We start from the raw sequence: 25,406 nt of genomic DNA on the forward strand, positions 1-25,406 counted from the left end.
GGAAATTATTTGAAAAAATATTAAGGAATAGGATTTATTTGTACTTGATAAGGTTTGATTAGGGATAGTCGTGGTAGTGGGAAATCCTATATCACTAATTTGACTGAATTTATGGGATAAACTGACAAAATTGATATGTTTGGATTATTGATGGGCAGAGTGGTGGTGGAGGGTTACTTTTCTGATTGGAAGTCTGAGTAATGGTATGTGACAAAGGTTGGTGCTGTGACCTTTGATGTTTATCAAATACGTTAATGGTTTGGATGTGAATGCAGAAGGTGTGATTCGTAATATGGGGTGCACACTTCAAGGAAAGGCTGCATAGGCTACAGCGTGATCAGCTGAAAGGTTGAAAGGAGAAATTGTCGATGGAACTGAACCTTAGTGCTAAGTGATACATTTTGGAAGATAAAATAAGGGTAGAGGATACAACATAAATGCTAGGAACCTTGAAGGTGCTGATGAACCGGAGTCATGAGAGTTTCGTAGATCACTGAAAATGGCTGCACCGTTATATAGAGTGATTCTAAAAAAGGCATGCAAGTCATTTGCTTTCTTCTGTCATAAATATAAGAGAGAAGAGATCATGTTCAGGAAGGATATGATTGTGCTGGAGTTGGTACAGAGGAGAGTCACTAGGATGCTGTCTGAAATGAAGTATTTCACTTATAAGGAGAGATTGGCTGGGTTGTTCTCCCTGGAGCTAAAGGGGCTGAGGTACACAAAATTGAGAGGGAATAGAAAGGATAGATGGTAAGAATCGTTTATCAGGCTGGATGGAGGTGTTTAAAAAAACAATATAGCATTGAAAGTTGCTGTACTATACATTGAGAGTTGGAGGTTTGGAGAGGTTCTGACGAGAAACTTCTTTTCGGCATTGCTGGAATCTGAAATATGTATTGGAGGTAGCTGTTTTCACAAAGCTTAAGCATCCAGCTGAGGTTTAGAAGGCTATGGATCAAATAGTGGTAAACTGGATGTGTTCAATGACTGGTATGGACATTGGGCCATGGAGCCTATTGCTTTGCTGCACAGTGGACAGTGGAATTGCTTAAGTAATTTACTGCTCTTTTGTGAAATAAACCATATTAATCTCATTTTTCTTTCAGCCCTTTTGCAGAACAGATTTTAAATTTTTTCTCATCAATTTTAAGACCAGCTCTGCAGGCACCTTTGACTTAGTTTTGGTTCTGCCACTTGTTTATGGTAGTGAAAACTGATTATTAACTTAAGTCTTGACAATGATTTGGAAAATGTAAATAAAAAGTAATTATCTTTTCTGTGACTTCAATGATTCATTTAATATTTATGTTTCATTTTCCGTCTGCTCTAATATATCAAGGTGCTCTTGGTCTGAAGTCATATTTTGCTGTAATTATTTCAATATAATACTTGGATATATAGATGTTTTTTTCCATATATGGATACATTGTTCCTTCAATATCTTCTTGTAGAAGGAAGAAATTTGTATTACAAAGCTGTTTCCATAGCCTGCAGAGAAGTTTTTGACAAGCTGACTGCTAACCTGCCTGAATATCAGAATTGCAGTAGTTCTTTGGCTGCTTTTGTGGTTGAAAGATGTGAGTATAGTAAAATGAATTTTACATATGTATGACACAGACATGTTATCATGCCTTTAACAGCTAAGCAAGAATGACTAACAGAAAATGCTTTTTAAAAAAAACTCAGTAGGTCAGGCGGCATCTATCAATATTTTTTAAATCTCCGGTGTTAACTGTTTCTCTTACCAGGGATCTGTTTTCTAGCATTTACTGAGTTTTTAAATTTTAACATCTTTTTACTGCATGTGTATAAGAACTGGGGTAAGGTCTACTGCCAGCTGATTATTATCTTAAGCATCCAACTAGTGGCATCGATAACATTTGTTCACTGCATTGCAGTGGTGAGGTGTTGGAAATGGATATTATGTGTTTCTGGTGCTAATTTAAAAATATCATGGACTTAATAAGGAAAGTGCAGTCTGAGTGCAGAACATGAGAACAGAATCCTAGCAGCAGCAAAAGCATCAACCCCCTCCACCACACCCCATGCATGCAATAGCAGAGCCCCCAAAGAGACGATGATCTAGTGTCCACCAATAACTACTGTCCATCCTAACACATTGACATCTCAAACAAGCTGTCTCACCAGTGAGGGGGGGGGGGGAGAGAGAGAGAGCCCAACAGCTCACGGTTTTAATGTTACAATCTTCCATGTTGCTTCTCCAAGCCCCCTGACTCGAGGACTCGTTCACCTTAAAGAGGGAGAGAGAGAGATTGCTGGAGTACAGGGGACTTCCAATAGCAGTGCACACTGCCTGCTGCCTCAATGTTTCAATCTCCCACAACACTTCAATCAGCAATATTGGTAAGGAATCATGTTATCCACAGGGTCGCACCCCAAAGTGCACGTCTTCCAAGCCACACCTGGAGTTATTGAATTACCAAGCCGCACAGCAAGAAAGAGATGCCGCCAATGGAGAACCATAGTTTTCTTCCAATTACAATAGACAGTAGGTGCAGGAGTAGGCCATTTGGCCCTTCTAGTCAGCACCACCATTCACTGTGATCATGGCTGATCGTACACAATCAGTACCCCGTTCCTGCCCTTTCCCCATATCCCTTGACCCTGCTGTCTATAAGAGCTCTAACTCTCTCTTGAATGCATCCAGAGACTTGGCCTCCACTGTCTTCTGGGGCAAAGCATTCTACATATCCACCACTCTCTGGGTGAAAAAGTTTTTCCGCTTCTCTGTTCTAAATGGCCTACCACTTATTCTTAAACTGTGGCCTCTAGTTCTGGACTCACCCATCAGTGGGAACATGTTTCCTGCCTCCAGTGTGTCTAATTACTGTACCTCCTTCACAAACTCTTGCAGTGTGTCCTACCTTTTTGCACTTTTTAATATCTGTGGCACACAGGATACCAGTTTGACAGTGGTATTGAAGTTCTTTGAACTCTTCAGAAGGCTCTCAATAATTTCAGGTCAGCCATGATCTTATTGAATGACAGGGCAGGCTCGATGGGCCAGATGGCCTACTCCTGCTCCTATTTCTTATGTTCTCGTACTGTATTCATTTATTACATTCTTGAAGTTGAATGCTGCTGACAGCCTGGTCCAGCAGTTTGCTGGGAGTGCACACCATAGCAGTTTTCTTTTTGTAGTTGTCATTCTGCACTCCCAATAAAAAATGTTCAACCCTTGAACTTTTTAGTGTAGATACTCAGGTAATGCAGCTGAGTTCCTGAAGTTAGATCCACTCATAGTGAGGGAACTGAAATATATTTCCAAGTTGGAATGCTTTGTAACTTGGAATCATAAACATTTATAACACTTTCCAAATGTCTGTACTGATCCTGAAAGAGTGACACTGCCTAATCTCACCTTCCAGCATTTAGTAGCCTTGCAGGTCATAGCTCCTCAGATGCACATTTGACTCTTCTATTAATATATAAAAGTCATGAAGGTTTCTTCCTCTCCTCCTTTTTCAGGTAGAGAGTTCCAAATCTTCCTTGCTGTCTTGGTGATAGTTTTGTCCCTGTCTCCCTCCTATCTTTCTATTATTTTATATTGGTGCTGCAGGGTTTTTGATCCTTAACTGAAGAAAATGCATCTGATGTTTCTAGACCTTTCACAATTTTTGCATCCTAAGTTTCTTTTTACCATCTTCTTTTCCATTGAAAATAATCCTAGATTATCTAATCTTTCTTCATATGCAATTTTCCCATCCTGACAATGTCTCTTGTAGTCGAATCAGATGTTTTCTTTCCTGGTGTCCAGAATTATATTAGTTACTTCAGCCGTAGCCAGATAAAGTTACATAAAGTTCAAGAGCCACCCTTCTGTTCAGATAACTTGTGACTACACTTGAGCATCTCCATTGCATATCACAACATCCAAGTGCTTTACTGCTAACTACTGAAGCAAGCAATCTACTCCAAGCTCTGTGACTAGGAGAGAATTCCAAAGAGGTCAAAGAAAACATTTCAAGAACCTACTCAAAAGTTTCTTTGGGGGAAAATTCTACACCTTCTGCAGGGTGTAGAATTCCATAATTCATGAATGGTAAATATGGGGAAAGATTTGAGGAGGAGTGAAGGGCTCATGAGATAATTGGCAGGGACAAATAAAAGGACTGGTAACTGAAGAGGAGCAGCCGGTGTGTGAGTGGCTTAGGGTAGGAGTGGTGCTTTGAGGCTTTGGCTCGAGCAGAGGCTGAGAACGAGCTTGCTCCAAGTTAGTAGGTAATGGAGGCACCAGTTAGGGTAGTTGAGTGCTCCATATGTATGTGGGAGTCAGGGACAGCACAATTGTCCCTGATGACTACACCTGTAAAAGGTGCAACCAGCTGCAGCTCCTGACAAACCGAGTTAGGGAACTGGAGCTGGATGAACTTCGGATCATTCATGAGGCAGAGGCAGAAATAGACAAGAGTTTCAGGGAGATAGTCACCCCTAAAACTCAGGAGGCAGATAGCTGGGTGACTGTCAGGAGAGGGAAGGGGAATAGACAGGAAGAGTAGAGCACCCCTGTGGTCGTTCTCACAACAATGAGTATACAGTTTTGGATACTGTTGATGGGGACGACCTACCTGGGACAAGTTGTAGTGGTCACATCTCTGGCACGGAGACTGGATCCTCAGCTCAAAAAGGAAGGAGGGTAAAAAGGAGAGCAGTAGTGATAGGGGATTCGATAGATGGTCAGAGAAGCAGTTTTGTGGGAGAGATTGAGAATCCTGGATGGTCTGTTGCCTCCCTGGTGCCAGGGTCTGCGATATCTTGGATCGAGTTCTCTGTATTCTCAAGAGGGTGAGCAGCCAGATGTCATAGTCCATATAGGGATCAATGACATGGATAGGAAGAAGGAGGAGGTCCTACAAAGAGAGTTTAGGAGTTAGGTGCAAAGTTGAAGGACAGGACTTCCAGGGTTGCAATCTCAGGATTGCTCCCAGTGCCACGTGCTAGCGAGGCTAGAAGTAGGAAGATAATGCAGCTAAATACATGGCTAAGGAGATGGTGCAGGAGGGAGGACTTCATGTTTCTGGACAATTGGGCTTTGTTCCAGGGAAGGTGGGACCTGTTCCAACGGGACGATTTGCACCTGAACTGAAGGGGACTAATATCCTTGCAAGTAGTTTAGCCAGTGCTGCTCTGGAGGGTTTAAACTAGATTTGCAGGGAGAGGGGAACCAGAGTGTTAAGAGCAGATTGTGAGGTGGAGGAGGATAAAGGTCATGTGAGGACTGCTTGTGTGGACAGAAATCAAAGGTTTGTATGTGGTAGAGATGTTCTCAGGTGCCAAACTGAAGAGATTCGGGAAGAGGTGTCTGGCTTTCAAATAGAGAAAGATAGGAGACTGTGCGAGAGGGAGGATAGGCAGGTGATAGAGAAGGGACGCGCTCAGACCGAAGGTTTGAGATGTATCTAATTTAACGCAAGGAGTGTTGTGAACAAAGTGGATGAGCTTAGAGCGTGGATCAGTATTTGGAGATATGATGTGGTGGCCATTACAGAGACTTGGATGGCTCAGGGACAAGAATGGTTACTTCAAGTGCGGGTTTTAGATGTTTCAGAAAGGACAGGGAGGGAGAAAAAAGACGTGGGGTGGTGTGGCACTGTTGATCAGAGATAGGGTCACGGCTGCAGAAAAGGTGAATGTCATGGAGGGATTGTCTACGGAGTCTCTGTGGGTGGAGATTAGGAACAGGAAGGGGTCAATAATTTTACTGGGTGTTTTTTTTTAGGCCGCACGATAGTAACAGGGATAACGAGGACCATTTAAGGAAACAGATCCTGGAAAGGTGTAATAATAACAAAGTTGTTGTTATAGGAGATTTTAATTTCCCAAATTAGATAGGCATCTCCCGGGAGCAAGGGGTTTAGATGGGGTGGAGTTTGTTAGGTGTGTTCAGGAAGGTTTCTTGACACAACATATAGATAAGCCTATAAGAGGAGAGGCTGTACTTGATTTGGTATTGGAAAATGAGCCTGGTCAAGTGTCAGATCAATCAATGGGAGAGCATTTTGGAGATAGTGATCATAATTCTATCTCCTTTACCATTGCATTGGAGAGAGATAGGAACAGACAAGTTAGAAGCATTTAATTGGAGTAAGGGGAATTTTGAGGCTATCAGGCAGGAAATTGGAAGCTTAAATTGGAAAAGGATGTTCTCAAAGAAAAGTATGGAAGAAATGTAGCAAATGATCAGGGAATATTTGTGTGAAATTCTGCATAGGTACGTTCCAATGAGACACAAGATATGGTAGGGTGCAGGAATCGTGGTGTACAAAGGCTGTAATAAATCTGCTCAAGAAGAAAAGAAAAGCTTACAATAGGTTCAGAGAGCTAGGTAATGTTAGAGATTTAGAAGATTATAAGGGTAACAGGAAGGAGCTTAAGAAGGAAATTAGGAGAGCCAGAAGGGGCCATGAGAAGGCCTTGGCAGCCAGGATTAAGGAAAACTCCAAGGCATTCTATAAGTATGTGAAGAGAAGGAGGTAAGACATGAAAGAAAAGGATCTATCAAATGTGACAGTGGAAAAGTGTGTATGGAACTAGAGGAAGTAGCAGTCATACTTAATGAATATGTATTCACTATGGAAAAGGCTCTTGGTGATAATAATGGCAACTTGCAGCAGATTAAAAAGCTTGAGCATGTAGATATTAAGAAAGAGGATGTGCTGGAGCTTTTGGAAAGCATCAAGTCGGATAAGTCACCGGGCCCGGATGAGGTGTACTCCAGGCTACTGTGGGAGGTGAGGGAGGAGATTGCTGAGCCTCTGACAATGATCTTTGCATCATCAATAGGGACAGGAGAGGTTCCAGAGGATTGGAGGGTTGTGAATGTTGTTCCTTTATTCAAGAAAGGGAGTGAAGATAGCTCAGGAAATTATAGACCAGTGAGTCTTAACTCAGTGGTTGGTAAGTTGATTGAGAAGATCCTGAGAGGCAGGATTTACGAACATTTGGAAGGTATAATATGATTAGGAATAATCAGCACAGCTTTGTCAATGGCAGGTCGTGCCTTACGAGCCTGATTGAATTTTTTGAGAATGTGACTAAACATTTAGATGAAGGAAGAGTAGTAGATGTAGGGTATATGGATTTCAGCAAGGCATTTGATAAGCTACCCCATGCAAGGCTTATTGAGAAAGTAAGGAGGCATGGGATCGAAGGAGACATTGCTTTGAGGATCCAGAACTGGCTTGCCTACAGAAGGCAAAGAGTGGTTGTAGACTGGTCATATTCTGCATGGAGTTCTGTCACCAATGGAGTGCCTCAGGGATCTGTTCTTGGACCCTTACTCTTTGTGAATTTTATAGATGACCTGAGTGTAGAGATGGGTTAGTAAGTTTGCTGATGACACAAAGGTTGGAGGTGTTGTGGTTAGTGTGGAGGGCTGTCAGAGGTTACAGCGGGACATTGATAGGATGCAAAACTGAGCTGAGAGGTGGCAGATGGAGTTCGACCAATTTAAGTGTGAAAGTGGTTCATTTTGGTAGGTCAATTAGGTTAAGGTCGAGGAGGATATCAAAATTCAAATGTTAATTGATTTTGCTTAAAGCAGTGAATGAGAAGGTAAATTCAGTTCAAAGCAAGTTAGTTGCTCCCTTCATCTGGGGAAAAACACCAATTTAACAGTACAAAGTGTAATTATTGAATACTATATGAATTGCAGAGTGGCCTGCCTAATCATCCATTTTGTACTCCAGTTCACTTTTGATCATTCCTGGATCAGAAAAAAATAATCAATTTATTAGAGGGGAAATAAAGCTGAACTCATTTTCTAAATGATGTAGAAGTTGATGGGATTTAAAATTTAATAATTATCCAAGTCTGATCATTTGAATTTCAGAGTACTAGAAGTAGTCATGAGAATGATGGATGCATTTGATATCTTCAAAACTTCTTTAGGTTATTAAATAGTTCCTGTTGATTAGAGGCTGGTATGTATATTCAGTAGCCATTTTATTAGGTGCACCAGTGGATCTGCTTATTAATGTAAATACCTAATCAACCAATTATGTGGCACTAATTCAATGCATTAAAAAGTATGCAGACATGGTCAAGAGGTTCATTTGTTCAGACCAAACATCAGAATATGGAAGTATTGTGATCTGAGTGATTTTTGACTGGAATTATTGTGGGTGCCAAACAGGGTGGCTTGAGTATCTCAGAAACTACTCATCTGGGATTTTCGTGTCTCTAGAGCAGGTGTTCCCAACCTGGGTTCCATGAACTCCTTGGTTAATAGCATATGACCTGTAGAATAAAGATGTTGAGAATCCCAGCTCTATGGAGTTTAAAGAGAATGGTGGGGGGGGCGGGGAGGAGAGAGAAATCCATTGAGCAGCAGTTCTGTGAGTGAAAATGTCTTGTTAATGAGAGAGGTCAGAGGAGAATGGCCTGGCATTCAAGCTGACAGGAAGGCAATAGTAGCTCAAGTAACCACATTACAACAGTGGTGCACAGAAGAGCACCTCTGAATGCATAGCACAACTACCTTGAAGTTGATGGGCTACAGCAGCAGACCACAAACATGTGCTCTTTAGCCACTTTATTAGGTACCTCTCAACTGTTAAAAGTGAAAGGGGAAAAGCAGGTAGATACTCTGGCTTAGTAAAACTTTTCCTTAAGCTTATACTTGACCAACAAACCACAGTATTGAGCCGAAGCATCAGTTTGGAAAACCCACTGGTGCTTTTGTAATAGGAATTCAATGCAGGATTCTCTCATATACGATTGATGCAGGACAGCACAAATGGCATATTTTTTAATACAATTTCTGCCCAGCAAATTAGACCCTTGACTCCCTTGATCACATGCACAAGTAAATGAAGCATGTTTTCCTTTTGAACTTCTTCTGCCAAGAAGACACCACAAACATTCACACTATCAAGTGTAGTTGCAGAATGATCAGTTCTGGTTTCACAGGCATGTTGTCCAATGTATGTGTAACCAAGTAAGGAGGCTGATTTCAGTGATTCATGTCATGGGTTTGGAAAATAGTGCACACTTCTTTATTCCGGCTGTTTCCTTACATGGAGTTAATGGGCGAATTCTGCTGTTTTCCCGTGGCGTATTGCTTAGCAAAGCAATGTGCCATGGGGAAAATTGTGGAATTTAGGTACCCTACCTTCTGAAAGAGCCAGCTGAATGTCCTTTGATGCTTGCAATTAGACCATTGGGCATGGCTTTCCTGCCAGCGATGGCATCTCTGGAGGCTTATTTGATCTCTGTGAACATTGTTGACTGTGGGTCAGTATCTGCTGGCAAACATTGACAGTTTCAAAAGGGGCTCTTGGGTACTGCCTGAATTGGTGATGAGGAGAGGGTAGCTGAATCTGTGTCAGCTGATAGAAAGCTGTGGAGCATGCTTTGTCTTAGGACAAATCATGCTTTTTGAACAGGAGGTGCTCCTGTGTCCTCCCATCTTGGATTCCAACAGTCAACGTTTTGTTAAGGATCACTTCGAATTTATTTGGGGCAATATCTTTGTACATGTATTCCTGCCCAGTTAGAGTCCGTCATGTGATATAATTATCTATGTTTGCATCAGGGGTCTGCTGTAACAGAGAACTTGAGGCAAGCTATAAAGACATTGTCCTACATCTTCTAAGCATCATCTAAGGCCTCAAACATGTTGAATATTCAGATTCATTCTGTAGGTGCAGGGCAACAAAGTATTTCTACCTGAGTTCTGCCAAGTGCAAGTGGAGCAGTCTGTGTTTCATTGTCTCCTCCAGCTTTGCCACTGGTGTTAAAATTGGTAGTAGTTCTATGTAATCTAGGAAGATTTTCTTCCATTAAAGCCAGATTCCATGCATCGGTTTTATATTAGCTGTCGCCCAAAATGGATTGGGTGTTTGGAGTAGAGCAACCATTTTTGTTTTGACCCTTGTCACCAAATGTAAGCATATGTGTGAAGTAAGAAGGACAATGGAACAATATGATTAAATGTTTTTACCAAGTCGTGTTAGTAGTGGTAAATACTGAGCAACTTAGTGTGGAAGTTCTAAACTGGGCCTACTGAGGCAAAAACATGCTCATTTGAAAGTCCACGACCAAAAGAGTGCCAGCCATACACGGGATGCCAAGTCGATTCTCTGCGTGATCAATCGGTTACATGCACACTTGCCAATTCTCACAATCAATACGATATGTTTCAATAAAGGATAGGATTGTCAGTTCATTGGTTTCTCACAGTGCAAAGTTTATAAAGTGTGATTATCATTAAAACAAATATAACTCTTTTGAGCAAAGATACAGCATTTACATTTTTTATCCCTTGGGAACTTCATGTGAATGAATGGAAGGATTTTGTCTGGGGCATCAAAGTTTGCAGGAAGAGGACAGGACAATGGGGTCGAGGGGTTTAGGAAATCAACTGTGATGGAATGGAGGAGCAGACTTGATGGTCCGAGTAGCCTAATTCTGCACCTATGTCTTATGGTCTTGTACCCTCCAAGGTTTAAACCTTCAAAAGTCCCAGCAATTTAAGAGATTCTTATCCCTCTTCGTTACTCTTTGGACAATCTACTCTGTCTTTCTATAGAATTGGCAGCACCTTTTTCCTCAATAAATACAGGTGAAGAGTGATCACTTTGTGTCACTATCACACTTATGGGCTGCATTTATAGAAACTTGTTCGGTCCCAAATTAAACCTTGGTTGTTGTTTCCATACAATCTATGCAGATCATTAAAGGCATTTAGGCATGAAGAGTCACAACCAATTACTTTAAATGCTGCAATTTACTAGGCTTGAAAAAAGCAGTGGGAATTGCTATTAGGAGGATAATATTCAAATGCATGAATTGTATTCAAAAACAGTAGTGTTACTGGAATCAGAAATGAAAACCAGAAATGTTTAGGTTGAAGAGCATCTAGTAGGAGAGAAAGTTTACTATTTTAAAGTCGGTGACTTGTTATTCTGATTGAGGATGGGAAGAAAAGTATGAAGTGAAGAAAAAGCGTGAAATGAAATTAATAAGGAAAAGCCTGAAATTAAATAGCAACAAAGAACTGATGACTGGGTAAATATGGAAGCCAAAAATGAAGATGCAGGAAAAACACTAGAATTATTTGATTGTTGAGTCAATGTTGATTAAGTATCTAAAATGCTTTGTAAAACAAAAAAGACTGTGGTGAACTATGTGTGCCTGTCTGGACACGCCCCCTGCTGACTGCTTCTGTGGCTCCTCCCACAGACACCTGTATAAAGGCAATCGAGGCCTGGGGCCGGCCTCTCAGTCTCCAGGATGTAGTATGGTGGTCAACCACTGCTTGTTCCTTCTTCCAGTCAATAAAAGCTGATATCTCGCCTTTACGTCTCAGAGTGAGTTATTGATGGTGCATGAATTTTATTGACTGGAAGTTTTAAAACATGGAAACCGTTTTACGTCCGGACAGATTGGATTTGGACCCCTAAGACCCTGAAGCAGCTTTTGCTTTTGAACTCTGGCTTGCATGCTTCCAATCATACTTGGAGGAGGTTCGTGCGACTGACCCTGCCGTTATGCACAGAATTCTCCTCTCCTCTCCACCCCAAAAGTTTATTCAATTATCAGAGACCTGCCGACCTACGCTGGGGCACTGGACGCCCTCAAAAGACAGTACCTGTGGCCGGTGAACACCGTCTACGCAAGACATCGCTTAGCTACCCGGCGACAGCGACCTGGAGAATCGGGCGCCGATTTTCTCTGAGCACTACAGACACTCGTCCGAACTTGTGACTGCAAGACGCTCACGGCAGAACAGCATGCGGAGCTGCTAGTGCGAGACGCCTTTGTGACGGGACTGAGGTCAGTGTACGTGCGCCAGCGGCTGCTGGAAAAAGCCGATCTTACCTTACGTTCGGCGATCAAGACAGCCGACATGCTGGAAGCTGCGCTGCAGAATGCTGACGCTGTCCAGCCGCGCGATTCCCCGCCGGTTCCGTGGACGCCTCAGACCCCGCCGCTGCCAGTTCCCGCGAGCGAATTCGCCAACGCCGCTGCCAGTCGCGATTCCACGAGCTCCCCGAACCTGACCACGGCTGCGGCCTGTCAAAAGCCCGTGCTGTGTTATTTCTGTGGAGTCGGTAAACGTCCTCGAAAATGCTGCTGGGCGCGAGAAGCGACCTGCTCCAGTTGCGGAAAGCGGGGCCATTTCGCCAAGTTCTGTAAGTCTAAACTACGAGCGGAGTGCAGCGCTGCGGGTGAGACATGGGGGCTGCCATCTTGCATGCCCGGATGTGGGCGGCCATCTTTGACTGCGTCAGCATGCCCCGCACCCGACCCACCAATGTTTACCGGGTACCCCGGATGTGGGCGGCCATCTTTGTCTGTGTCAGCATACCCCGCCCCCGACCCTCCAATGCTTACCGGGTACCCCGACGGCTCAACTCTGGCCACTGTAACCCTCGACCAAAGCGCCCCACACCAGCTTGCAAGGTCAATGATGGACATCCTGGTGGAGGGGCACAGGACTAGATGCCTGTTTCACACGGGCAGCACTGAGAGTTTTATTCACCCGGACACAGTGCAACGCTGCGGACTCGCAACACGGCCGGTAAGTCGGAGGATCAATTTGGCTTCTGGGTCGCATTCTACTGACATCCGGGCGGGTTGTGTAGCGACATTGGTGGTTCAAGGCACAGAATATTGGAACTTTGCGCTACTGGTCATGCCTAAGCTGTGCGCACCTGTGCTATTGGGGCTGGACTTCCAGAGCCATCTCGAAAGTGTGACTATGGTATATGACGGGCCCCTCCCACCACTCACTGTCCGGAATCCTCAGTTCTGTGGGACTTCATCACTACTGACCACACACACACACACGGGCCCACACGTCCCATCCAGAACCATGCCGACAGCTGTGCAACCTACACCACTTGCAGTCCCTCCACCCTCAAGGTTCCTCCACCACCGCTGTTCGCCAACCTGACCCCCGACTGTAAACCTGTGGCAACTAAAAGCAGGAGGTACAGTGCGGGGGACAGGGCCTTCATTCAGTCAGAGGTACAGCGGCTGCTCAGGGAGGGGATCATTGAGCCAAGCACAAGCCCTTGGAGGGCCCAGGTGGTTGTTGTTCGGACTGGGCAGAAAAATAGGATGGTCATGGACTATAGTCAAACCATCAATAGGTTCACGCAGCTTGACACGTACCCCTTACCCCGCATAGCGGATATGGTCAACCAGATTGCTCAGTACAAGGTGTACTCAACAATAGATCTGAAATCCGCTTATCACCAGCTCCCCATCCGCCCAGAGGACCGCCCCTACACCGCCTTCGAGGCGGGCGGCAGGCTCTATCACTTCCTGCGCGTCCCCTGCGGTGTCACGAATGGTGTCTCTGTCTTCCAGAGGGAAATGGACCAGATAGTGGACCAGTACCAACTGACGGCCACATTTCCCTATCTGGATAACATCACCATCTGTGGTCGTGACTGGCCGGATCACGACGCCAACCTCCAACGATTTCTCCAAGTGGCCGCAGCTCTGAACCTTACTTATAACAGGGACAAGTGTGTGTTCGGAACCACCCGCCTCGCTGTCCTTGGGTATGTCGTGGAAACCGGGTCATTGGCCCTGATCCAGACCGTATGCGCCCCCTGTTAGAACTCCCTCTTCCCACCACTCTCAGCCCTCAGACGGTGCCTGGGTTTTTTTTCCTATTACGCCCAATGGGTCCCCCAATATGCAGACAAGGCCCGCCCCCTGGTCAAGTCTACCACTTTTCCCCTCTCTGCTGAGGCCTGCGCAGCCTTCAGCTGCATTAACAGGGACATTGCCAAAGCTACAATGCATGCGGTGGACGAGACCATTCTCTTCCAAGTAGAGTGTGACGCCTCCGATTTCGCTCTGGCTGCTACCCTCAATCAGGAAGGCAGGCCAGTAGCATTCTTTTCTCGTACCCTCCAAGGCTCTGAAACTCGGCACTGCGGTGGAGAAAGAAGCCCAGGCCATAGTGGAGGCTGTTAGGCACTGGAGGCACTATCTCGCTGGCAAAAGGTTCACCTTGCTGACCGACCAGCGCTCGGTTGCGTTCATGTTCAGCAACCAACAGCGGAGCAAAATCAAAAATGATAAGATTTTGCGGTGGAGAATAGAACTCTCCACCTACAACTATGATATTCTGTACCAGCCTGGCAGACTCGATGAGTCCCTTGATGCCCTATCCCGAGGTACGTGTGCTAGCGCACAGCTCAACCAGCTATACGCCCTTCATGCACAACTTTGCCATCCAGGGGTCACCTGATTTTACCATTTCGTGAAAACCCGGAACCTGCCGTACTCCCTGGGGGACATCAGGATGATGACCAGGGACTGCCAAATTTCAGCTGAATGCAAACCGCACTTCTACCGTCCTGACACGGCGCAACTTGTCAAGGCCACCCGCCCTTTTGAGCGACTGAGTGTTGACTTTAAGGGCCCCCTTCCCTCCACCGACCGCAGTGTCTTATTTTCTCAATGTTATCAACGAGTACTCACGGTTCCCCTTTGCCATTCCCTGCCCCAACACCACTGCCACGTCCGTCATAAAAGCCCTGCGCCAGCTCTTCACTCTATTCCGGTATCCCTGCTATATCCACAGTGATAGAGGGTCCTCCTTTATGAGTGACGAGCTGCGCCAGTACCTGCTGGCTAGGGGCATTGCTACTAGTAGGACCACGAGCTATAATCCCCAGGGAAATGGACAGGTGGCGAGGGAGAATGCCACAGTGTGGAAGGCCACACTTTTAGCCCTTAAGTCAAAAGGGTTGCTGGTCTCTCGATGGCAGGAGGTCCTCCCTGAGGCAATCCACTCTATCCGCTCTCTGTTGTGTACGTCCACCAATGCCACCCCTCACGAACGCCTATTCTCTTTTCCCAGGAAGTCTGTCACTGGGACCACTCTGCCAGTTTGGCTGACGTCCCCGGGGCCAGTGCTGCTCCGGAAACATGTGAGGAGTAATAAATACTCCCCGCTGGTCGAGAGGGTTCACCTTCTACATGCGAACCCCCAGTATGCCTACGTGGTCTTACCTGACGGGCGGGAGGACACGGTCTCTGTCCGCAACCTGGCGCCCGCAGCTGCAGCAGACCACTACCCAGAACACTGTCTGGTAACTATGAACCCTGTACCCGAGGTGACACCGCACTCACCAGGCCCTACACAGACTCCTCACGACACTCATATACCGGGCATTTCGTACGCATATATACCAGGCACATGCGTGAGGCACCACTGGCGCCTAGTGGGCTGGAACCAGCACAACCTCTGTCTCCTGTGCAATCACCGCCACCGCCGGCATCTGTGCAATCACAGCCGGTGCTACTTAGATCGCAGCGACAGATTCGACCACCTGATAGACTTAACCTGTAAGAAACTTCGCCACATGGGGACTCTTTTAAAACAAAGGGGGGGGGGGTGAATGTGGTGAACTACGTGTGCCTGTCTGGACACGCCCCCTGCTGACTGCTTCTGTGGCTCCTCCCACAGACCCCTGTATAAAGGCGATCGAGGCCTGGGGCCAGCCTCTCAGTCTCCAGGATGTAGTATGGTGGTCACTCACTGCTGGTTCCTTCTTCCAGTCAATAAAAGCCGATATCTCGCCTTTATGTCTCAGAGTGAGTTATTGATGGTGCATCAAAGACTAAGAATTGCATGACACTGGTAGAGTTTTGAAAAATGTTTAGTATAGAATGGATTATGAACATTCTGTGTTTGGGGGAGGAAGAGAAGGAACCCCAGTGTAAGGGGAAATTGTAGATGCAAAGAATCCTCGCAGACCCCAGAGTGTACCTTTAGATCAAACTTTCCCTTTATTCGAAGCTGATGTCAAGAGAGGAATCACTCGGCTGGAAAGTTTCTATTATTCTTATGCTATTTCTTATCTACTTCATTTCACATCATCTCTATCTTGTATGCGCTGTATGCATAGTGAGGTAAATCTTTTGCAATGTCAAGCTTCAGTGCCAATAAATTGTCAAGCTTGAACACCTCGTGCTACTTGGGCTGTGTGCAGTTCCATCTTTACCTCGTACTGTATGTACAGTGGTAAGCTTCTGCCCTGGAGTTACTGCAATTATTGTTAGGCTGGTATTAGGCATGAGTTTACTATGTTCACTTCAGCCTGAACTCTGTGTTTGAATTGGCTTCGATTGTTTTCAGATTTCCTCTGCCCGGTCCAACTCTGTAGAGGTCCCTTATCTTTCTGTTACATAATCAGCTCCTTGTTATCTATTACAGTGTTAGAGCCATTTCACTTTTCCCTACAATGGTATTGAAGGATGGGGAAGGTCCAGCATGAAGAGATGCATTGGAGATAGAATTGATTCAAGGTGAGGGGAATTGAGGAGAAAACTATAACCTACAGTTGCAGAATTAGGCCAGTTAGACCATTGAGTCTGCTCTGCTATCCTACCGTGGGTGATTGACTATCCCTCTCAACCATTTCAAGAGGGTCAAGCCGAAAGTAAAGGGGTGACCAGGATTGAAAGTGATTTGGCATTGATGATAACGATGGGTTGATGTGAACATTTCCATGGCAATGTGGAGTAATTGATTAGCTACTTAGCCTATCAAACCCATGCCAAATGAATGGGTAAAGGACTATTAAAAGCAATTAAATGATGAAAAAGATAGGAGGCTGTTCATAGTAACAGGCCTCAATAATAATAATTAACTGGCTTAATAACCTGTGTTTATGCTCTGTTGCTGCTTATTTCACTGAGAATTTTATTTAATCAACTTGTAAATTTAGATGGACAGCCTTATGAAGTTATTGCAATTGGAACAGGAGAGAAGAACTGTAATGATCCCTTATGTTCTGAAGGCCGAATTGTTCATGATTCCCATGCTGTCGTCACTGCAAGACGCTCACTATTAAGGTAAATGATACAGAATTGAAAATCCATTATTAGACCTATAAGGCTACAAACATTCTATTGAATTAGAAATAATAGAGGAAAAGATGAAAATCTGCTTCCTCTGATAAATAAAATGAGTATTGCATCTCCAATGAGATCTAAAGGATAGCCAGGTCGGCAGAGGGGTTGGGCTAGCTCTAATGGTAAAAATTGAAATTAAATCCTTTGGAACAGGTGACATAGGATCAAAAATATAGAATCCTTATGGGCATTTAAGAAACTGCAAGGGTAAAAAGACTCTGATGGGAGTTGTATACAACCCTCCAAGCAGAGGCCAGGATTTGGAATACGAATTACAGCAGGAGATAAAAGGCATGTAGAAAGGGAAATGCTATGATCGTCATGGGGGATTTCTCAATGCAGGTAGATTGGGAAAATCAGGTTAGTGCTGGATCCTAAGAGAGAATCAGTATGATGCCTACAAGGTGCCTTTTTAGAGCAGCTTGGGAAGAAGTAATTCTGGATTGGGTGTTTACTGAATCAGATTTGATTAGCGAGTTTAAGGTAAAGGAACCCTTTGGTAGGAGTGATTATAATATGATAAAATTTGCTCTGCAGTTGGACAAAATCAGATGTATCATGATTACAGTGAAGTTAAAGAAAATTAGGCAGGAGAGTGAGGAGCTGGCCAAAGATGATTGGAAGTTGATTCAGCATAGTCTAGATGGGCCAAAAGTCCTGTTTCTATCCTTTAGTGTTTTGAGACTCTATGAAGAGGTCACTAGCAGGGATGATTGCAATGGCAGGAGTTTCTGGGAACAATTCAGAAGGCACAGGATAGATATATCCCAAAGATGAATAAGCATTGGAAAGGGTTGATGAGGCTACTGTGGCTGACGAGGGAAGTCATGGACAACATAAAAGCCAAAGAGAGGACATACAGCAAAAATTAGAGGGATGTTAGAGGATTGTGAAGCTTTCAAAAACCAGCAGAAGACAACTTTTTAAAAAAAAGCTTTAAGGGAAAAGATGAAATACCAAGGTAAACTAGCCAGAGGATACCATGAGTTTTTTTCCACCCAAATATGTAGAGTAAAAGAGAGGGGAGAGTGGATATCAGACCATTGGACAATGGTGCTGGAGTGGTAGTAATGAGGGATAAATAAATAGTGGACGAACTTAAATATTTTGCGTCAGATTTCACTGTGGAAAGATACTAGCAGTGTGCTAGAAATTTGAGTATCAGGAACAGAAGTGAGTGTAGTTACTGTTACTCAGGAGAAGGTTCTTGGGAAGCTGAAAGGTCTGAAGGTACATAAGTCACCTTGACCGAATGGACTACACTCTAGTGTTCTGAAAGAGGTAGCTGAAGGAATTGTAGAGGCATTAGTAATGATCTTTCAAGACTCACTAGATTGTGGAATGGTTCCAGAGGACTGGAAAATTGTAACTATCACTCCACTCTTTAAGAAAGGAGAGAGGCAGAGAAAGGATGTTGCAGGCCACTTGGCCTGACTTCAATGGTTGGGAAGATATTTTAATCCATTATTATGGATGAGGTTTCGGGGTACTTACAGGCACATGATAAAATAGGCCAAAGTCAGTATGGTTTTCTCAAAGGGAAATCTTGCTTAACAAATCGGTTTGAATTCTTTGAGGTAATAACAGGCAGAATAGACAAATGAGAGTCAGTAGATGCTGTTTACTTGGATTTTCCGAAGGCGCTTGACAATGTGCTGCACGTGAGGCTGCTTAACTATATAAGAGTCAATGCTATTACAGGAAAGATACAGACATGGATGGAAGATTGGCTGACTGGCAAGAGGCAAAGAGTGTAAATAAAGGGAGCCTTTTCTGGTTGGCCACTGGCGGCTAGTGGTGTTCTACAGGGCTCAGTGTTGGGACCACTTCTTTTCGCGTTCTGTGTTAATGACTTGGATGGTGGAATTGATGTCCTTGTGGCTAAGTTTGTGGACGATATAAAGATATGTGAAGAAGCACATACTGTTAAAGAAGCTGTTTGTCTGAAGAAGGACTTGGACAGATTAGAAAAATGGGCAAAGCAGTAGTAGATGGAATATAATGTAGGGAAATGTATGGTCATTCACTTTGATAGCCAGGAAAAGGTATACAGTTTTCTAAACAGGGAGAAAATTCAAAATCACAAAATTCAAAGGCACAAAGGAATTTGGGAGTCCCTATGCAGGAATCCCAAGAGGTTAACTTGCAAGTTGAGTTGGTTGTAAAGGAGGCAAATGCACTGTTAATATTAATTTCGAGAGGACTAGAATATAAAAGCAAGGATGTATTGCTGAGGCTTTGAGGCATTGGTTAGACTGTACTTGGGAGTATTGTGAATAGTTTTGGGCCCCTTGTCTAGGAAAAGATGTGCTTGGATTAGAATGTGTCCAGAGGAGGTTCTGGAATGAACTGCCAGAGGTACTGGTGGAGGCAGGAATAGTAACAACTTCTAGAAAGCACCTTGATGGGCATTTGAATGAGCAGAGCATAGAGAGCTACAGTACAGTGTAGAAATCTTAGGCACATATTATAGTTAGGGTGCCTAAGACTTGCACAGTACTGATATTGGTTAAAATAGGAAAGTGATTGGAAAGCAGAAATAAGACTACTTAGCTTTGTATTAGCTCAGTAGTATTAAGTGTTATTTGGTAACTGGAAAGACATATAACCATATAACAGTTACAACACGGAAAGGGGCCATCTCAGCCTTTCTAGTCTGTGCTGAACGCTTACTCTCACCAAGTCCCACCTACCTGCACTCAGCCCATAACCCTCCATTCCTTTCCTGTCCATATACCTATCCAATTTTTTTTTAAGTGACAAAATCGAACCTGCCTCTACCACTTCTACTGGAAGCTCGTTCCACACAGCTACCACTCTCTGAGTAAAGAAGTTCCCCCTCGTGTTACCCCAAACTTTTGCCCCTTAACTCTCAACTCATGTCGTCTTGTTTGAATCTCCCCTACTCTCAATGGAAAAAGCCTATCCACGTCAACTCTATCTATCCCCTTCATAATTTTAAGTACCTCTATCAAGTTTCCCCTCAAACTTCTACGCTCCAAAGAATTAAAACCTAACTTGTTCAACCTTTCTCTGTAACTTAGGTGCTGAAACACAGGTAACATTCTAGTAAATCTCTTCTGTACTTTCTCTACTTTGTTGACATCTTTCCTGTAATTTGGTGACCAGAACTGTACACAATACTCCAAATTGGCCTCACCAATGCCTTGTACAATTTTAATATTACATCCCAACTCCTATACTCAGTGCTCTGATTTATAAAGGCCAGCATACCAAAAGCTTTCTTCACCACCCTAACCACATGAGATTCCACCTTCAGGGAACTATGCACCATTATTCCTAGATCACTCTGTTCTACTGCATTCCTCAATGCCCTACCATTTACTATGTATGTCCTATTTTGATTATTCCTACCAAAATGTAGCACCTCACACTTATCAGCACTAAACTCCATCTGCCTTCTTTCAGCCCACTCTTCTAACTGGCCTAAATCTCTCTGCAAGCTTTGAAAACCTATTTCATTATCCACAACGCCACCTACCTTAGTATCATCTGCATACTTACTAATCCAATTTACCACCCCATCATCCGGGTCATTAATGTAGGTGACAAACAACATTGGACCCAGTACAGATCCCTGAGGCATACCACTAGTCACCGGCCTCGAACCTGATAAACAGTTGTCCACCACTACTCTCTGGCATCTCCCATACAGCCACTGTTGAATCTATTTTACTAATTATGTCGTACTATGCAGAAGTCTTAGGTACTTTAGCACAGTACTGTATATGGAATTTAATGCAGGCAAGTGGGGTCATTATGATAGGCTTGATGGTCATCATAGATGTATTGGGCCTACAAATCTCTTGATGCTGTACAACTTTAACTATAATGACAAATTCTCCATTTGTATTACGGCCAATATTTATTCTTTATCCAACACCACAGAAATGAGTGTTCTAATTATTTCTTGTTTGTAAGACTTTAAATAGTATTATGAAAACACTCAGGCCAGGCAGCACTTAATAGTGTATACTGAAGATCCTTCTTCAGATCTTGTTTAAAGTACATAGGCTGTTTTGTTTTCTACATTACAATTATAAATGTACTTTTAAAACAAATAATTATTTAATTTGCTTCAATTAACTTACTCTGATATGGAAATCTTCCTATTGACAAAATAATACACTTTTTATTAATAGTTTTTAAGAAAGTTTTGAAGGGGATAGCTTCACTCAACTTCACTTGCCCATCACTGAACTGTTCCCACAACCTATGGACTCTTTCAAGGACTCTTCACCTCATATTCTCAATATTTATTGAGTATCTATTTACTATTAATTTTTTATTTCATCTTTTATTTGCAAAGTGTGTTATCTTTTGCACACAAGTTGTCCACCCTGTTGGTGTAGTCTTTCTTTTGATTCTATTATGGTTATTGGATTTATTGAGTATGCCTGCAAGAAAGTGAATCTCAGGGTTGTATTTGGTGACATATGTACTTTGATAATTTACTCTGAACTTTTTGAATGATTAGTGCATGGAGCAGCAATTTGAAAGAAGTGTGAAAATAATGGTGATGTGTTTTTTTTAAAAAAAGGCTGTGGAAAAGAAAGTACCCATTGTTACTTTGTGTTTAATATTGTGATGCTAGAATCTATTTCTTCAGCATCTTTGATGTATTAAAACTTTGCTTAATAGTCATAGTGATATTATGAAAGGTGATTGATGTTGGAGTAGGTTAAAAGGTTAGCACAACATTGTGGGGCAAAAGGCCTGAACTGTGCTGTAATGTTCTGTCATTATCTTCATAGAAATGTTTAAGTTTCCAATGCTGGGTGGCTTTAATCTGTCACTTTACTAACATTCTGTAAGAGAAGGCTCCAGGCTCTCAGGCTGCAAAGGCTGCCTTGTAAAGATTTGCCAGTTTAGAATATCCTCATTTGAATAAATTGTAAAATGAGTTACTAGAAGGAAGATGAACATAGTTTTCGTATCCCACTATTGTTAATGTTTTAGTGTCTTCAGTTGTGAAGGCAAATAAAATATATTCACCTAACATCTCTATAATTTACTACTTCTATCTCAACTTTCTGGGTACAGATGATGACTTTAATTTCTCTTTCCCTATGTGTGTATATGTACAGTGGATTCCAGTTAATTACGCCATCGGTTAATTGGGCAGCTGCTTATTTGGGACAACTCTTAAAGAACAGAAACTCCTTGAGAAAATAGCCAGGATTCCCTCTGTTTACTTGGGACGCTGTGCTGCTTCATTGAGGCACGTGTCTGTTGCCAAACAGTTTCTAACTAGCATCAGTCAATAGACAATAGGTGCAGAAGTAGACCATTCGGCCCTTCGAGCCTGCACTGCCATTCTGAGATCATGACTGATAATAGACAATAGGTGCAGAAGTAGACCATTCGGCCCCTCGAGTCTGCACCGCCATTCTGAGATCATGGCTGATCATTCACTATCAATACCCAGTCCCTGCCTTGTCCCCATATCCCTTGATTCCCCTATCCATCAGATATCTATTAGCTCCTTCTTGAAAGCATCCAGAGAATTGGCCTCCACCGTCTTCCGAGGCAGTGCATTCCACACCTCCACAACTCTCTGGGAGAAGAAGTTTTTCCTCAACTCTGTTCTAAATAACTGACCTCTTATTCTCAATCCATGTCCTCTGGTACTGGACTCTCCCAACATCTGGAACATATTTCCTGCCTCAATCCTATTAAATCCTTTAATTATCTTAAACATTTCAATCAGATCCCCTCTCAATCTCCTCAATTCCAGTGTGTACAAGCCCAATCTCTCCAATCTCTCTGCGTAAGACAGCTCTGCCATCCCAGGAATCAACCTAGTGAATCTACGCTGCACTTCCTCAATTGCCAGAATGTCCTTTCTTAAACCTGGAGACCAAAACTGTACACAATATTCCAGGTGTGGTCTCACCAGGGTCCTGTACAAATGCAAAAGGACATCCTTGCTCTTGTACTCAATTCCCCTTGTAATAAAGGCCAACATTCCATTTGCCCTCTTCACTGCCTGTTGCACTTGCTCATTCACCTTCATTGACTGATGAACTAGGACTCCTAGGTCTCTTTGCATTTCTCCCTTACCTAAGTCTACACCGTTCAGACAATACTCTGCCCTCTTGTTCCTGCTTCCAAAGTGGATAACTTCGCATTTATTCACATTGAATGACATCTGCCAAGTATCTGCCCACTCACCCAGCCTATCCAAGTCTCCCTGTATTCTCCTAACGTCCTTTTCGCATGTCACACTGCCACCCAGTTTAGTATCGTCAGCAAACTTGCTGATATAGTTTTCAATGCTCTCATCTAAATCGTTGACATAAATCGTAAAGAGCTGTGGTCCCAATACAGAGCCCTGTGGTACCCCACTAGTCACCTCCAGCCAGTCCGAGAAACACCCATTCACTGCTACCCTTTGCTTTCTATCTGCCAACCAGTTTTCTATCCATGTTGAAACCCTGCCCCCAATGCCATGAGCTCTGATTTTACTCACCAATCTCCTATGTGGCACCTTATCAAATGCCTTCTGAAATTCTAAGTACACTACATCCACTGGCTTACCCTCATCTAACATCCTTGTTACACCCTCAAAAAACTCCAACAGATTAGTCCAGCATGATTTGCCCTTGGTAAATCCATGCTGGCTCGGCCTAATCCTATTACTGCCATCAAGATATGCCACTATTTCGTCCTTAATAATGGACTCAAGCATCTTCCCCACGACTGACATTAGGCTAACGGGGCGATAGTTCTCCGTTTTCTCCTTCCCTCCCTTCTTGAAAAGTGGGATAACATTAGCCAGTCTCCAATCATCAGGAACTGATCCTGAATCTAAGGAACATTGGAAAATGATTACCAATGCATCCGCAATTTCCTGAGCCACCTCTTTTAGAACCCTCGGATGCAGACCATCTGGACCCGGGAATTTATTAGCCTTCAGTCCTATCAGTCTACTCATCACAGTTTCTTTCCTAATGTCAATCTGTTTCAATTCCTCTGATATCTTATGACCCTGGCCCATCCATACATCTGGGAGATTGCTTGTGTCCTCCCTGGTGAAGACAGATCTAAAGTATGCATTAAATTCTGTTGCCATTTCCCTGTTTCCCATAACAATTTCTCCCAATTCATTCTTCAAGGGGCCAACATTGTTCTTAACTATCTTCTTTCTCTTCACATAGCTAAAAAAGCTTTTGCTATCCCCTTTTATATTCCTGGCTAGACTGAGTTCATACCTGATTTTTTTCTCTCTGTATTGCTTTTTTAATTAAGAAAACTAAAACTTAAAACTTCCCAATCATCTGTATTCCCACTCATCTTAGCCCTGTCATACTTCTTTTTCTTTAATGCTATACAATCTCTGACTTCCTTTGTCAACCACTGTGGCCCCTTCCCCCTCTTTGAATCCTTCCTTCTCATTGCAATGAACTGCTTTTGCATCTTTTGTATTATCCTCAAGAATATCTGCAACTGCTGATCCACTGTCTTTCCTGCCAGGGCATCCGCCCATTTAACTTTGGCCAGCTCTTCCCTCATGGCTCCGTAGTCTCCTTTATTTAATTGCAACACTGACACCTCTGATCTGCCCTTATCCCTCTCAAATTGTAGATAAAAACTTATCATGTTATGATCACTACTTCCTAATGGCTCCTTTACTTCAAGATCACTTATCAATTCCTGTTCATTACACATCACCAAGTCCAAAATAGGCTCGTTCCTGGTTGGCTCAAGCACAAGCTGTTCCAAAAATACATCCCTTAGACACTCCACAAACTCCCTATCCTGGGGTCCAGCACCTACCTGATTCTCCCAGTTCACCTGCATGTTGAAATCTCCCATAACGACTGCATTACCTTTAGCACATGCCAGTGTTAACTCCCTAATCAACTTGTACCCAATATCCACGCTACTGTTTGGGGACCTGTACACAACACCCATTAGGGTCTTTTTACCCTTACTGTTCCTCAGCTCAATCCATACAGACTCTACTTCCCCTGTTCCTAAGTCACCCCTTGCTAAGGACTGAATCTCATTCCTCACCAACAGGGCCACCCCACCCCCTCTTCCCATATTTCTGTCTCTACGCTAGCACGTATACCCTGGTACACTCAATTCCCAGGCCTGATCCCCTTGCAGGCATGTCTCCGTTATCCCAACAATATCGTAGTTCCCCATTTTCATCTGAGCTTCAAGCTCATCTGTCTTATTTCTGACACTACGCGCATTCAAGTATAGAATTCTTAGCCCATTCCTCCTCTCTTTGCTTAAAACACTGTCTATTGTACCTAACCCAGCTCCCTGAACTTCCATCGGGCTAATTGCACCTTGAATTTTGATGACCTTCTCAAGATCACCCAAACCTTCTACACATTTAACCCCATGCTCCTTCTGACCAACCCTCTGTACATGTAACTTTTCCAACACATGTTCTGTCTCACCTTTCTCCTTTACACAATTAATATTTGGGAAACATGTATTCCCCACCTGTCCCT

At 43.5% G+C, this 25,406-nt stretch overlaps 1 protein-coding gene across 1 annotated transcript in view; it reads left to right on the forward strand.

Annotated features, from left to right (window-relative positions):
• The window catches only part of adad1 (adenosine deaminase domain containing 1 (testis-specific)), a 64,367-nt gene that overhangs the window by 18,930 nt on the left and 20,031 nt on the right, over positions 1-25,406 (forward strand). The window contains exons 6-7 of the mRNA XM_059963380.1: positions 1,455-1,580; positions 16,728-16,854. Of these exons, the coding sequence (XP_059819363.1) occupies positions 1,455-1,580; positions 16,728-16,854 (253 nt within the window). The remainder of the gene's footprint in view (positions 1-1,454; positions 1,581-16,727; positions 16,855-25,406) is intronic.

Source organism: Hypanus sabinus, chromosome 3 (genome assembly GCF_030144855.1).
Source record: "Hypanus sabinus isolate sHypSab1 chromosome 3, sHypSab1.hap1, whole genome shotgun sequence".
Lineage (NCBI taxonomy): Eukaryota > Metazoa > Chordata > Chondrichthyes > Myliobatiformes > Dasyatidae > Hypanus > Hypanus sabinus.